Source organism: Diabrotica undecimpunctata, chromosome 9 (genome assembly GCF_040954645.1).
Source record: "Diabrotica undecimpunctata isolate CICGRU chromosome 9, icDiaUnde3, whole genome shotgun sequence".
NCBI lineage: Eukaryota > Metazoa > Arthropoda > Insecta > Coleoptera > Chrysomelidae > Diabrotica > Diabrotica undecimpunctata.
The window spans coordinates 35,248,592-35,263,051 of NC_092811.1; the positions used below are offsets into that span (position 1 = coordinate 35,248,592).

General features: G+C 32.1%; 2 protein-coding genes across 3 annotated transcripts in view; one reads left to right on the forward strand and one right to left on the reverse strand.

Annotated features, from left to right (window-relative positions):
* LOC140449818 (dynein axonemal heavy chain 1-like) overlaps positions 1–14,460 on the forward strand; it is a 1,063,244-nt gene that overhangs the window by 866,173 nt on the left and 182,611 nt on the right. The window lies entirely within an intron of this gene.
* Positions 1–14,460, reverse strand: part of LOC140449823 (uncharacterized) — a 44,702-nt gene that overhangs the window by 15,292 nt on the left and 14,950 nt on the right. Inside the window, exons 3-4 of the mRNA XM_072543181.1 lie at positions 7,593–7,628; positions 4,100–4,214 (exon numbers count right to left, since the gene is read on the reverse strand). Coding sequence (XP_072399282.1) covers positions 4,100–4,214; positions 7,593–7,628 — 151 coding nt within the window. The remainder of the gene's footprint in view (positions 1–4,099; positions 4,215–7,592; positions 7,629–14,460) is intronic.

Below are 14,460 nucleotides of genomic sequence, written 5' to 3' on the forward strand. Positions count from 1 at the left end.
ACCCCCCTAAAAATTTTAAATAACAAAGGGGGTCGTGTTGCACCTTGTTAGAAAGGGATTTTAGTCATCTGTTTAGCAATATAAAGTTTTTTGAGTTTGTGCACTCATACCTGAGAAAATTTAATTTTACAATTAAATTAAATGTTCAACTTGACCACCATTATTCACTTCTTGACAATAACCAAGGCGATTTTGGAATTCTCGTACCACATTTTGTATGACCTCGGGGTTATTTTGTTAGTTTCTTCCGTTATCCTAACTTTTAAATTAGCAATATTGCCTGGTCTATTAAAATATACTTTAGAAATAAAGTATTTTCGTATCTGTTCTGCTAAACATTAGGGAAGAAACTTTGAAGATAATAAAATATTGGTCAAAAAGCCAAATAAACCATTGATATGAATCTAGTAGGCTGCTGTCATTTAGGTACTTAAAGTTACTAAAAGACGTCAGTATGTCAAATGTTTAATAATAAATACACTGGTCAACAAGTTTCGCAGTCTACAGTTAGAAAAATTAAAAAGAAGTTTCGTTATACTGGACACGTAAAAAATATTAAAAAACCAGGTAGAAATGTTAAATTTACTGATAAAATTAAAAGATCTACTTCTAGAGATTGAGGAAAATCCGTCAATGATGTAAGTAAATCATCTATTTTGAGTTTTGCATAAAGAAAAATACCACTCTTACAAAGTTCAGTTGGTTCAGGAGTTAAATGAAGATGATCCCGACAGAAGGCAAGAATTCTGTGAAATGATGATGGAGAGAATGAACGCAGATTTGCATTTCATAAACAAAATAGTTTTTTCTAATGAAGCGACGTTTCATTTAAACGGAACGGTTAAAAAACTCACGCAATATCCTAAAAAAATTAACATTTGGGCTGGAATCATTAACAATAAAATTATTGGTCCTTGTTTTTTTGAGGGCACAGTTGATGGTGAGGTTTATCTAGATTTTTTGATTAACTTTTTAGTGCCTACATTACGAAGATTTTTCCTGATGTCAATCATCGAAATGAGATAGATCGATCTATTTACTACCAAAAGACAGAGCTCTTCCGCATTTTGCACGTATAGTTAGAAATTATTTAAACGAGGTTTTTCCCAATTAGGTGGATTGGAAGACGTGGAACGATCGAATGTTCCTGCTAGATCCCAGATTTGACTTGTCTCGATTACTTCTTATGGGGATATTTAAAATCTAAAGTATATTTTAATAGACCAAACAGTATTGCTGATTTTAAAGTTAGGATAGCGGAAGAAATTAACAGAATAACCTCCAAGGTCGTACAAAATGTGCGAGAATTCCAAAATCGCCTCGTCTATTGTCAAGAAGTGAATATTGGTAATTTTGAACATTTAATTTAATTGAAAATTACATTGAAAAATACATTTTAAATATTATGTGACATTATTATCTTCATTCAACCTAAAGTTTTGTGATAGAGACATTATCAAAATTTTACATCTTAACACGTTAATCGCCACGACACCCGACATTTGGGTTTCAGCTCCTGTGGTCGTACACGCCCCGACACCCATAGGGCAACCTTTACTACTAGCATTAATATGAAAGCCTGTAACCCAACTGCCGTGCTTCGAAACATATTAATCTATATATAAGTTTTTACAGATGGGCCTGGCAGGTAATACTAGTGATTGAGCTCGGCACTTTTTATGTATTTACTATCATTAAAGATTTTTCAAAAAAATTATAAGGATTTATGAAAAAACATTTTTATTTTAATTAAATATTACAAACAGTTTTTATTAATTATACAAAATAATCGTGAACGTCTAAAAAATATGACAAACAATAAAACTTATTACAAGCATCATATGAAAATTTTGATTTTGGTCCCTGTTCTGAGCGGTTTTTCGGCCTTATTCAGCCCTTATTTTCGCATAACATAGGTACTACACATTTTTGACGATCTTTTGAAGCAGCTTCATGTAAAATATGCTTTATGTTGTCATTTTCCTGCACCTTCGGGACATCCACTTCATGCATTTGTAACATACTTAAAGCAATGCTCTATCTAAAATCCGTAATTGATATTTCGGCCTTTGTCACCATTTTATATATTATAAAAGCGTTTACTACTGCTGAGCCAAGTAATATTTCAAATGCAAGTTTTCTATACCACTTGATCTCTTTACGCAAAGGGGAAGAATACGATTTCAACTGATCGGATAGATCTATGAATGTTAGTGGTTGTGTCACTATGAATAGTGCTGAGACAAAGAATATCACGTTTATCCTGCCATTTTAAAACAACTACCCCTGTATTACTTTCTGTTGCGTAAATTTCTCCTTTATTTAATTTTTGGGTCTCTACATCATTTGGATTGTTTTTTCTACTTATACATTACAATTCCAAAGAATGTGGTAATTTCGTTCCTGTTAGTATCTTTCCATCTGTGTAATCGCGAGAAAACTGCCATAGGTTTGTTTTTGGTTTGTTAAGCATATCTCTTGGTCTCTACTACAATCAAATCCAGAAGTTCATCACTGAGTTATTTTTGGAAAAAATCATATGGTGCCTTTGTAATAAAACTCTCAGCTATCTGTGTTGTAATACATCAAAATTGAAATTTTTTAAATGGAAACCATTCGGAGGAAACCAGTGTACTTCATCTTGTAAAAGCTCTTCATCATTTTCATTTTCAATTTGCATGGGAAAATTGCTATATTTACCTTTTAGTTTTTTTTCTCGGATTTATTTCTTCTAAAAAATCATCAGAATCACTAGTTGAAGATATATTGGAGTGTAATACATCAGACCTTGCAGTGTTTATAGCTGTTTCGAAGTTAGAGGTCGAAACTGAAGGTATTGAGGTGATAGGCGGAAGCTCATCAATACAACTCTTTGCTTTTGTAGGGAACCTAAAAGTGATTATGTTTTAGTTCAAAAAATCCTGAAGGTTGAACTATAGTACTATAGAACTATGTAGAAACGTTAAAACGTTTTATTTAGATTTAAAAATGGTTAACTAGAACTGAACTACATACAAATATTTAATCCTTAAGCCGTGAACAACACAACAAAAAAGAAAATAAGTTAATAAATTTTTTGGTGATATGTTTTATATAATAATTACCTTTTAAATTTTTTCTTCATTGCTTCTAAATTCAATGCACCTTCATCAGACTCAATATCTGATGATGAATTACTGGGCAAGTAATCATCTGAAGTATTATCTATGAAGTCTAAAATCTCTTGTTTTTCGTCTAATAATAACTCATTCCATAATTTTAAAAGTCTCTCTTGCTCCTTTTCGTAACTTTTTTCCATTTTATTACGACACAAAACACAATACAATTTTATATAATTCAGAATCAACCTTATTACGCGCTGTAATTTCAACAAATGGATTGTATACTAAACAAAACAACTGCAATTTTAGCACACACAGACTTATTAGAACTCGAAAAAAATGACAACGGATACTCGGGTTTCGCGGGGCTCGGTCGTCAGAGGATCTGAAACCCATAAGTAGGGTGTCATTTTCAAAATACATTTTTAGAGATCTTTTTTAACCTAGCGCTTTATAACAGCCAGTACATCATATCCGAGGTAAAAACCTAATGATTTACTAGAAAAGCTAAGTTGGGCCTGGGGGTGGGATATTTTTTGCTTTATTTGGGCGATTAACTTGTTAAAAATCAATTTTTTCAATTATGATTGCACCAAACTTAAAAACTTTATATTTCTGAACAGAGGACTAAAATCCCTTTCTAACAAGGTGTTACACGACCCCCTTTGTTATTTAAAATTTTCGAGGGGGTGCTTATGATTTAAAAGGGGTACTGGAAGTGGATAATATTTTCATACTATAAATTGTCAATTTAAGAATAAAAATCGACCTGTTTCAGGTTTTTTTCAGATAGTACATAATAACGCAAAAAATGAATTTATTCCATACATATGGACCGCATGGTATATATACAAACACAGTTAGATATTGGCATTGATATTAACGGGTTCCTGCCAAGTTTACTAGTCTAGCATCCAGCGTCTCCCTAGGTAGTAGATAGATGTATAAAATCCTTGGAGCATTTATACTAAATTTTCCTATTCTAAGTCTATACTTACTTTTTTGTCTATACTGTTTAGCACACAACAAATAACCAATGTATTCGTCCTCCATAATGTTCTTGGGCATATAGAGATCCAACATTGCCTTGTTCATAATCATATCAGTATTAATCTGAAAAACAACAATACTTAATCTCCCATAAATAATAGTGGACTATGTTACAGTCGAAATCTCTTGAGACCGGTTATGAGCTTCACTTAAAAGTTTACCGTGGTTTCCCTTGTAATGCTGTAATTTTAATTTACGTGATACTAGTCGATAAAAAACACACAGTTTAAATGATTATCAAACTTCAATATGTCATATATTTGTTCATTTTCTTACGAAACCAACTGGAATTGTGAATATAACTGTATATTCCTTTCTTAACCCTTTGAGACCCTGTGTACATGTGTATGTACATAGCTTTTATTGTTTTGTTAAATACCAACTACTCGCTTATCTATACCGAAATAGCATTCAGTCACTCAAATATACATTTACGATCCATATTTTTAACTTCTGCTTCCATCTAGTGGTCAACAGGTAAAGTTGTCAGCGATTTTTTTGTAAAGTGTCAGCTGTTTAGTTGGTAACCGATACTGCTAGTTTTATTTTACGAGAAACTGTTATCTTTTGTGAAACGAAATCGATCCAACTTTTTAAGTGTGATTTATAAGTTAAGTAGTTTTTTATAAAGTACAAAACATTGCCATAAAAACGATAGTTTTGAAATAAACAAACATTTTTTAGATGCACATGAGCATGTACAAGTGGTCTGAAAGCATATTTCTGATTGTACATCTGTATCTGTATCTACATCTGTATCTGTATGTACATATGGTCTAAACTTGGGTTGTAACTTAGTATTGTTGATTGCAGATAACATGGATTACAAAAGAAAGAAATATGATTTCCACAACCCAAAACATCTCCAAGAGTTAATTGACCTGATAGAGGACGGTAACGTATCAGAAATAGACAATTTGGAAGTTCCCGGAGGAGAGAGTTTTGACGAGGAGGATGGAATTCTGGATAACTGTGAGAATAAATCTATTATAAGACCAGGGGTTGATGCTTTGACCAGACGTGACACTGAGACACTGGAAGAAGGTGATGGCAGCGAAAATGATAATGAGGAGTTAGGGAGAACTTATGATTCAGACGACGAATATATACCAGATGAAGTTGCAGGTTACTCGGGTACAAAAAATTAGGAAGTAAAGTATGTTTTTCAGAAAAGGATTGTTCTAAAAAACCAAAAAAAAAGAGAAATTAAAACAAAAAAGAGAATCGTAGAGTGGACTAAGGCATCGATAGAGACTCCTACATTTACATGGCATCCTACTTCCCCAAATACAAGTCTTACAGAGCCACTGTACCCAATTCAGTATTTTTCGAAGTATATTTCAAATGATTTGTTTGAAAATATAGCAACATTTACAAATGTATATACCTTACAGACGGAAAAAATTTTAGACCAACTAATGAGAGAGAAATTAAAATTTTATTTGCACTTCATATAATGATTGGAAATTTAAACAAATTTCCCAAAATTAGGATGTACTGGGAAAGAAGCCTTGGTATTAGAATGTTCCTAGATAACATGTCTAGGGACAGATTTTTCCAGCTTAGAACATGTTTACATCTAGTGAACAATTTGGAAAGACCAGCAGGTGATACAGATAAATTTTATAAGGTTCGTCCTATCATCGACGCTGTCAGAAAGAGATGTTTACAAGTTGAACTTGAGGAAGTACTTAGTGTTGACGAGCAAATGATTCCTTACACAGGAAAACTTTCCGTAAAACAATATGTGAAGGGGAAGCCCTGTCCTTGGGGAATAAAATTATTCGTCTTGTGCGGAAAAAGTGGTCAGGCTTTTGATTTTGTTTTTTATCAGGGTAAATCTACAGAACTGAATGCAGATAATAAAACAAAACATGGATTAGGGGCATCTATCGTTCTTCAACTAGCCGAAAGAATTTCCACCAGTGAAGGCCACAAATTATATTATGACAATTATTTCTCATCCTATGAACTACTTGAAATATTATTGGCCAAAAAAATATATACTGGAGGGACTATTCGAATAGATAGATTTTACAAACCTCCTGTGTTACCAGACAATGAAATGCTGAAACTACCGAGAGGTTCCATAGATGAAGTCGTTAATAAAGAAAAAAATGTGGTGCTAGTCAAATGGTTAGATACAAAGACTGTGAAATTAGCCTCCCATTATGTTGGTGCAGGTAATTTAGACATAGTTACAAGATAGGACAAAAAAGCCTCTTGTTACGTAGATGTTAACCGACCTGAAATTGTCAAAGATTATAATTATTTAATGGGCGGAGTTGATCTAATGGACCAGATGATTAATTATTATCGAATATTTATTAGATCGCGAAAGTGGACATTGCGTGTTATTATGCACATGATAGACTTCGCTCTCACCAACAGCTGGCTGGAATACAGGAAGGACTGCGACAAATGTAATACAACCAATAAGGATCGAATGAAATTTCTAGACTTCAAAGTCAGAGTTGCCGAAAGCCTAATAAATATGGTCAATTCAGTAAGTAGAAAACGAGGAAGACCAGCATCTTCATCTCCTAAGCCTTCTATTTCAACATTTAAAAGACGAGGAGAGACGAGACCATTTTTGGAAATACAAACGGACAATTTTGGTCACATACCGGAGTTTGATTCTAAGAAGGAGGCTACTAGGTGTAAAAACAGACTGTAATGGACGTAGTCATGTGTTCTGTACAAAATGTAAAATACATCTGTGTTTAATTAAGGCTAGAAACTGTTTTGTAGCTTTTCATGAACAATAAATACGTAATAATAATTACTTTGTAGTAAATATATTTTTAGTGTTGAGTTTATATTTAAGACCATATGTACATACTTATGTACAATAAAATTTTTTTTTTTAAAAAGCGTACACAAGTTTTTTTCATTTTATCTTACTAATTGAAGACTTTTGAAATATAAAAACACATAAGATTTTTTTTTGAAAATAAAAAAGTCGGGTCTTAAAGGGTTAAACAACCCTAACTCAGAGCGTCTTTAAAAAAACCCCTCTCAAAATTTAATTAGTCTGGCCCAAATTTGTAAAAGTAGTTGTACGACTTACATATTACATATTATATATGATACAGTTTTGTGATGAGACCCGTATTTTTTGCCGTAGGAATTATTCTTTGTCAATCAATCTATATTTGGCATAAAGAAGTATTTTTCTTATCTTTCGTATAGTGTCAAGGGCGCTTCACACTTCCAATGGCATCCCACATTTTCTGTCATTTTTTGTCCTTTGCCAAAATGCACCGTTGTCTTTGATCTGTTATTTTTTAATCAATTATATCCTTACCCGGCCCAATGAAGCACCCGAATTGAGCAACGAGTTCTTTCTAAAGTCTTTGAGAACGACCAGCTTTTTACCACCTACTTTTCTAAGCTTTTTCGTTACAATGTATAAAAATAATGAAATGTTCTATTACGTACCACTTTAGATTCCAGCCAGACACAAGCAGCATAGTTCTGAAACAAAAAAATATATAAAAAATTTAGGATGGATTGTTAAAATATAATTGATTTAAAGTTTAAGATTTAAAGGTTTACGGCCGGTTTCCGAAACGATATTCAAATCTCCAATCATGTAATCAAGTATGAAATTTGATCAATTGTTAACAAGCGACAGGTTTCCGAAACGAAAATTATGGTAAAATTACGTGATCACCGATTATAGATTATTTGACATACAATTTTACATAGAAACAGTAGAATCAATTGTAATCGTTTATTATTTCTATAGGAATTGTTCTTTATCTTGCTCTAAATTAAGAAAGTAATGTTGCTGTTTCACTTTACCATCATTCCTGTTTATGTGTAATCTGCATTCTGAAAATCAACAAACAAACATAACCTAACTAACTAATAATTTTATGTCGTTCGTTAATGTTTACCAATTTGTCATTTATCATCTTTAATTCTTAAAATGAACCTTTGTAACAATATTTTTGGGTTCTTTCTAAACAACAGCTTTTTATAAAACACCTTAGGTTTATGTATCTTACAACGTAACCAAAGATTTTATTTTATTTACTTACAACCATTGGTACATAACCAAAGATTATAAGATTAATCGTCCAAAAATCTCAGATTACCTGACAAGCTAGTATGACAGAAGTTTGACATAGATAAAACGATAATTAGTGTTTCGGAAACCCAAAATACTTCTGACAGGCTGTTAATCATCGATTATTTGCTTGTTAGATTAGTTAATGTGTGTTATGTGATTGAAGTTTGATCGATGTTTCTGCAACTCAAAATGCATTTAATCGACTGTTAACAGTAGATTACCTAATTTTGATAATGATCAGCCTTTTGGAAACCGGCTGTTAATTTTACACATTAATTAACAACTAAATAGTAAATTAGTTAACTATTAACAGTGTTAACTGTATTGATCTGCGTGATAAACCAGATATGGCAGTGAGTGTAGCCAGATATAGCAAATATTTCCGCAAGTGATTGCCGGTATGAGCAATCTTTCACTTCTTCTTCTTCTTAGCCTTCTGTCGTCCATGTTTGGACATAGGCCTCTCCCAACTCCTTCTATCGGTCTCTATCCTGAGCAACATATTTCCAATTTGTTCCGGCTACTTTTTTAATGTCATCAACCCACCTCATCTGTGGTCTTCCTCTTGGTCGTTTACTTTCGTAAGGTCTCCAATGTTGTATTGTAGTATTCCAACGTTGGTCTTTTTGTCTAGCAATGTGGCCCGCGCAGCTCCATTTAAGTTTGGCAATTTTTGTTGCTATGTCCTCGACTTTTGTTTTGGATCTTACCCAGTCGTTCCTCTTTTTATCTGACACTCGTATACCTAACATTGCTCTTTCCATTGTTCTTTCTGTTGTGGCTAGTTTATTCATATTTGCCTTGGTTAGGGTCCAGGTTTGACATCCATATGTCATGATAGGAAGGATTCATTGGTTGAACACTTTGCTCCTCAAGTATTGGGGTATTTTGCGTTTCTTAAGTATCCAACTAAGTTTTCCAAATATCTTTCACTTACTGATCAATAACTTCCTGCAATAACTACCTGCAGATGAGTTGATAAGTGACGAGGCATCCTTTGTCCTAAGGTTGAGAAATCGGCAATAGCGGTAGATAAACCAAGAATTTGGTCAACCGCATAAGGATGTTGAAGGCAAGGGAAGATCACTACATTAAAGATCTCTATGGATGTCCCTAGGAAATCAGCATTATAAGAAACAATGTAACAATGAGCTGTAGTATCAAGCAGTCGTTAAACGAGCAAGGGGTGTGAGGTACCTCCCGGCTCAAAATAGTGAAATCCAAAATTGTATTAAGCACATGGAATGTTCAAATTCTTTACCAATCTCATGATACCAATTAGATTATGCCATTCAATAAATAAAACGTTTAAATATATAAATATTGGGACTAAACGAAGTTCAATACAAAATATATTGTTACGACAGTTCTGTAGATTGGTGTCATATAGAAAAAAAAAAGATGATACAGTGGAGCAGCGCGAAGCTTCATTCTATGTTTTCTGTATTTTTAAAATTAAAATAATAATTTTAAAATTGAAATAGATTAATTTTATTATTTATGTATTATTTATATTTTAAACAATTTATATTATTTTAAAATAATTCAATACATTATTGTTTGAGAAAGTATTTAGTGTAAATAAATACTAAATACTTTCTCAAACATTATCCCCCTCCAAAAACGAATGTTTTTAAAAACAGCTCAAAGTATAAGTGTAAAGGATAGACATGAAAAGATCAGTATACTAATAAAGAACTAAATTTGGCTTGACAAATAAGCCGCGAGCATACTTTGACCACAGGACATGATAATTATTAATAAAATCTTAAATCAAAAACTTTGCCGATTACATATACAGGCAAAATATCAACAAAAATAGCCAAACACATAAAAAAGAAAGGAATAACACCAACTTTCAGAACAAACAATAACTTAGGCAAAAATAAAAGCATTTACACAGTGGAGTATACAAACTTAAATGAGGCAACTGCCCAAAAACTTACATCGGTCAAACTGGTAGAAATTTTAATAAACGAATAGCAGAACATAAAAGGGTTTTCAATAATAGAAAAACAGATTCTACATACGCACTTCACCTTCTAGATCATAATCATTCTTTTAATGACGAATTTAAAATTCGTCAAAAAAATAAAATAAAAATCCGATTACGAAGGTATTTTGAATGGTTACAGATGACCGACCAGTGTCGTAGAGTATATTATTGAAACATTTATTTGAACTAAACAAATATATTTTCTAAATTGTACTTATGTAAATTGTATTTTTGTTTTAATAAAACTTCTTTAGTTTATTCAAAAATAAAAAGTTTCTTGCCATTTGTAAAAGATACATTTATTTAATTAAGGGGAAAGGTGCCAAATGTCGCGTGGCAAAATTTTTAATGTGTTTTAAATGTATCCATTATTTTCGAATCCGGAGAAGACTAATAAATATTTTTGAAAAATTTAAACGCAGAATAAAAGATTACATTATTACTGAGGGCAGAAAGTCCCTGAAAACTTCTACAATGTTTATTTTAATATGTTATGTAACAGGGGTGAAAATAAAAGAGAAAATATAGTATAATTTTTAATTGAAAATATTGCATGCAAAAAAAATCTTTTTATTTATTCTAATAAATATTTCATTCTGCCTTTAAATTTTTCAAAAATGCTTTTTATTTTTCTCAGGATTTAAAAAAAAAATGGATGCATTTAAAACACATTGAACATTTTGGCAAGCGACATTTTGCGCCTTTCCCCTTTACTGCCTTACGATTACAACTACTATTACTTACCTTATATAATTACGATTAGAAAACTATTCAAATTCAAAATAAATAGGATCAACTTCGGAATCCGAGTCGTCTTGAGGGTTAATAATTAGCGGTTGTGTCTTTACGGTCGCATCAATTATGTTATCAAGATCCCACATTTTTTTGTTCTTCTTCAATTACATGTTTTACTGCATCTTTCCAGTTTTGTTCTGTAATATGTTGTAAAGACTCATAACAATTCACGTACAGCTTGTATTTTATATGACGTATTGTTTCTGGCCACATAACTTTTCCTTTGTACCCAAATGAGTTCAATTAGATTTATTTCGCAGTGGTAGGGTGGAAGTCTAAGGACTGTGATGTTTCGCCTTTCCACCATTTTGTCAACTACGTATTTCTTGAACTTAGATTTGTGTTGCCGGGCAATTTTTAAAAAGTTCTGCTTTTACCATTCCATCTTCGTAAGGCAGATACTTATTCCGCAGCCAGTCAAGAATATCCTGTTTCTTCCACGCAGTTGTTGGAAGTCTTTCTACTAGTCGTGAATGATAAAGTGCATTATAGAATACTATAATTGAATTTGGTGGTATGTGTTCAATCATCTGCTCAAAATACTCTTCGAAAACATCAGCTGTGATCTCCTCGTGATAGTCTTTTGTGCTTTTGGACTGAAATTTCAACAAACCATGCTTAACAAATCCTTTTTCACTGCCAATGTGAAATTATTAATCTACTGCCTTTACCAGAAGGTGGGGAGATACCAGTAGACCAACCTTCCATAAAGGTTTGCCTGGAGCTTAATATATTGTTATCTGAGCAAATTTTTTTTAGAGTATGATCTGAGTTTACCCACGTTTCATCCTGGTAGATGATTGACCTTCCTTCAGTCCGGACTTTTCGTATGGATCTTAGATAATTTCTTCTCTAATATATTATCTCCTCCCGGTCAATCAAAAGTGATTTTCGGTCTGATTTCTCCCACCGGAAATTTAATTCTTTTAAAACTTGCCACAATTTAGTTTGTCCAATATGAGGCAAATCCGGGTCGTCCCTAACTTCTTGTAAATTTTTTTTTAGGTTTGGTATTTCTTGTTAGAAAAAAAATACATGAATTTTCCTTCAAATACCATTTTTGGCAAAATCATTAATTTCAATAGGCTTTTTCCCTCTCTTTAAGTGTTCGTTTGTGTTTGGGTTAGATATACCGTGTTTTTTTCTTTCTGATAGGAACCTATATATAGTTGACTCCCCTACGCCAGTCATGTTGGCACAACTTTCGACTATGTTGCGAACAGTGTTTGTGGGATTCTGAGAAACCAGAGCATCGTGAACATTCAGGACAATAGTCTTCTCTCTTGGTTAATAGACAGACTTACTGACTGTACGCAACAGTACCGGTGTAAAACTTGATGATGTTGATGATGAAGCCATCACAAACAATCCAACAAAACGAGCACGAGCGAAAGGTACGTATATGTTCGTAGGTATATGGAATAAAAAATCACTCACGCACTGCATATAATTCGCAAAAGAAATATTCGAGATGCTAATTACTGCCGTAGACTCGGAAACACCGATGAGCCGTAAATTACATGCTAAACCGTAAAACGTACTAAACAAAAAAATTGTTTTCGTTCGTAATATCTTCACCCTTTAAAGTTAAGTTTCGAATATAAACTGAACAGACGAGGCACGTGGCCAAAGCCGGCATCTTTAGACCCCTTATATTATTAAAAATCTGGGGAAATCCATCCTAATTATCATGCAACGAATAGTACCTTCGGATATGAATTCCAGGTTTTCTAGTAAAGTGATTAAACGCGAAGATTAGTATTGAAATATCCAAAGAGCTAAGGTATTCTTATTTACAAAATTGTTAATGGTTAAATTCTTTTTTTTTTTATTAATATTATATATAACAGTATTAAAACATTATATTATTATTTAATGAATAAACACCTCAGGAACGCCTATGATGATACAAATTTTACGACCGTTTTATGACTTTGAGGCACATTTCTTGCTTTCAACAATTTGGGAACGGAGAATACATTCCCAAATATACAGAGAAACAAAAGAAGACTGTTATTTCAGCGACCGATGGACAAAGTTTCCATAACCTATGTGATTTCTTCGTGTGCACTTTTTACTTTTTTACTTTCAGTATCAAAAATTTCATTTTGTCTAATTTTGTACAAACTTTGGACCTAGTACAAACCGTATAAGATATTAAATTGTTTTATTTTACAATCCCAGTTATAAAAATTTTCAAAAGTGTCTGAAAATGTGATAATTAAAAAACCCCAATTTGTATTTAATTATTTGCAGTTTTTCCAAAAAAAAACAATTAATTAGGATTACATCTCGCATAATGTAAACTTCGTACAAAACTTGTAGAAGATAGTTTGGATAGAACAACATGAATTAAAAGTGTTAAAAAGGTTTAATTATTGATTAGCACACCCAGGGTGTCGCATGTAGCACCAAAGAAAAAGACTAAAGGTCGTGACTTATTATCATGCACGTTGCATTTACAGCACATAGCGTTTAGTTTTCGAAAAATATAATTTAAATGGTTTTAAATATGAACAACGCACACTGTCCGGAACATAGCGTTTCAGACACTTAACGTTTCCGTTCAGTATATTCGAAAACAATATTTTACTGATGCCAACGGCTAGGTAACGAGTCGTAACCGGTTGGTAAGGATAATGTGAATTAGATGTCCGTCGTTTTCCCCTTGCGTGTGTGTGCTGTTGGTTTCTTTTGACTGTGGACTTAGTCCATTAGCCGAACTAAAATTACTCTTATAATTATATCTCTTATACTTATGAATTATACTATATTTATGAATATTTATAACCTATTTGATTATTATGATTAACAATAGTAATTCACACATATATTATACAGGTACATATATTTTGGTGAGCGTTTTTTTGTTTTTATGCTATACTAAATACTAATACTACTAATAACTATAAAATTATATATATATATATATATATATATATATATATATATATATATATATATATATATATATATATTGTTATGATATGCAAAATCGAGAAAAATATTGGGTTGATTAAAATATTTCAAAGTTCAAAAACATTAAAATAATTCAGATAAGTAGGATAATAAACAACAAACATTTCAAAGAAGGAAAGTTATTAAATTCTTGGATTACCTGTACTAAACAAAATGTAAGCTATACATAAATTATTTCTTTGTTATACTTGAGTGACCCGCATAATTTTAAGTGAAATCCAAAGACAATTGAAACGGGTTTTCCAAAATACATTAATGCAGTGATTAGAGACAAATAGAAGAGATTTTAGAAAGAGGTTTTTGTTAGTTTTTAAGAATTATAGAAAATATTATTTGTAAATAAGTTTTAGGAAATTTTATAATTATAGGTAAAAATTTGTTTGTTATCGAAATGAAAAAATGGGGGAATTGTGACGAGTTTTGATTGGCGGAGATTGAAAAAGGTGGGATAAGTATGTAGG